Source organism: Pyrgilauda ruficollis, unplaced genomic scaffold (assembly GCF_017590135.1).
Source record: "Pyrgilauda ruficollis isolate IOZ18807 unplaced genomic scaffold, ASM1759013v1 scaffold258, whole genome shotgun sequence".
NCBI lineage: Eukaryota > Metazoa > Chordata > Aves > Passeriformes > Passeridae > Pyrgilauda > Pyrgilauda ruficollis.
The window spans coordinates 73,614-74,906 of record NW_024523911.1 but is presented as its reverse complement, the minus strand read 5'-3'; the positions used below and the strand labels follow the sequence as shown (position 1 = coordinate 74,906).

Here is a 1,293-nt window from a genome sequence, read left to right as displayed (position 1 = left end):
TTTTTTTTTTTTGTCAGAAGGGTTAATAAAAATTCTATATCTGTACCTGGGTGTGCTCGGTGCCGCGCAGGGGTCCCGGTTACCGGGGGAGGGGCCCGGTTAAAAAGGTCGCGGCGCCTTTAAATCCCCCCCACCCGCGGGGGCTGTTTACACCGCGAAACCCCGCCCCCTAAATGCACCGCGCGTGGTGATTGGCTGTAGGGAGGGGAGGCGGGGCTACGGGGAAAGACGGGCGGTGATTGGTTGAGAGCGCGGGGCGTGGGGCGGGACACGGAAGTAGCAGCGGCGGTACCGGGCCGGGCACCGGGAGCGCGACAGTGCCCGGGCGCGGCTGTCGCCTCCGTGTCCCCTCAGGTGTCCAGCAGGTCCCGCACGGCCGGGTGCGCCCCGTCCCGCGGGCTGCGGCCCCTGGCATCGCGGAGCGCAGCGAGGGCCGGGCGCTGGCGCAGGAGGAGGGCACAGAGCTCGCGGTGCCCCTGCTCGGCGGCCTGGGGGGCACCGGTGTCACCGCCGGGGGGCACGGGCACCGGAGAGCCACCCACGGGCACCCGAGAGCCACCCACGGGCACCCTGCGGGAGGAGGAGCCCCGTGCCCCCCACCCGATTTGAGCACGGGGTGCCCCCACCTGGCATTGGGGTCCCCCCGTGCCCCCCACCCGCTCTGGGCAGGGGGTGCCCCCTCTCATTTGGGCAGAGGACCCCTCTGTGCCCCCTCAAATTCGGGCAGGGGATGCCCTGTGCCCCCTCCACTTTGGGAATTGGGTTCCCCCACCGTGCCCTCACCTGGCACGGGGACCCTCCCGTGCCCCCCACTTTGCCATCCCCCGTGCCCCCCGCCCACTCTGGGCTCTCCGCGGTGCCCACCTTGTGCAGGCCGGTCTTGCCGTCGCCGTCGGCGGCGGCGGGGTCGGCTCCGTGCGCCAGCAGCAGCTCGGTGACGGCGCGGTGCCCGCAGTAGCAGGCGCGGTGCAGCGGGGTGGCTCCGCCGGGGGTGCGGGCGTCGCACGGGGCGCCGCGCTCCAGCAGCAGCCGGCACACGCCCAGGTGCCCGTTCCGGCTGGCGTAGTGCTGCGGGCACGGCGCTGCCTCAGCGCTGCCCGCCACCCCCGGGACCCCCGCGCCAGGGCCGTGCCCCCGGGCAGGACCGACCCCAAAGACCCCGGGACCCCCGGGCCAGGGCCGCGTACCCAGTGCGGACCCCGGTGCCAGGGCCATGTGCCCGGTCAGGTCAGGACCCCGGTGCCCCCCGTGCCCCCGGTACCCCCGGTGTACCAGTGCCGTGTACCCCGCCCG

General features: G+C 73.8%; 1 protein-coding gene across 1 annotated transcript in view; it reads right to left on the bottom strand.

Moving 5' to 3' along the window:
* The window catches only part of ANKRD39 (ankyrin repeat domain 39), a 3,017-nt gene continuing 1,724 nt past the window's right edge, over positions 1-1,293 (bottom strand). Inside the window, exons 3-4 of the mRNA XM_041471184.1 lie at positions 865-1,068; positions 1-488 (exon numbers count right to left, since the gene is read on the bottom strand). Of these exons, the coding sequence (XP_041327118.1) occupies positions 351-488; positions 865-1,068 (342 nt within the window). The 3' untranslated portion in view covers positions 1-350. The remainder of the gene's footprint in view (positions 489-864; positions 1,069-1,293) is intronic.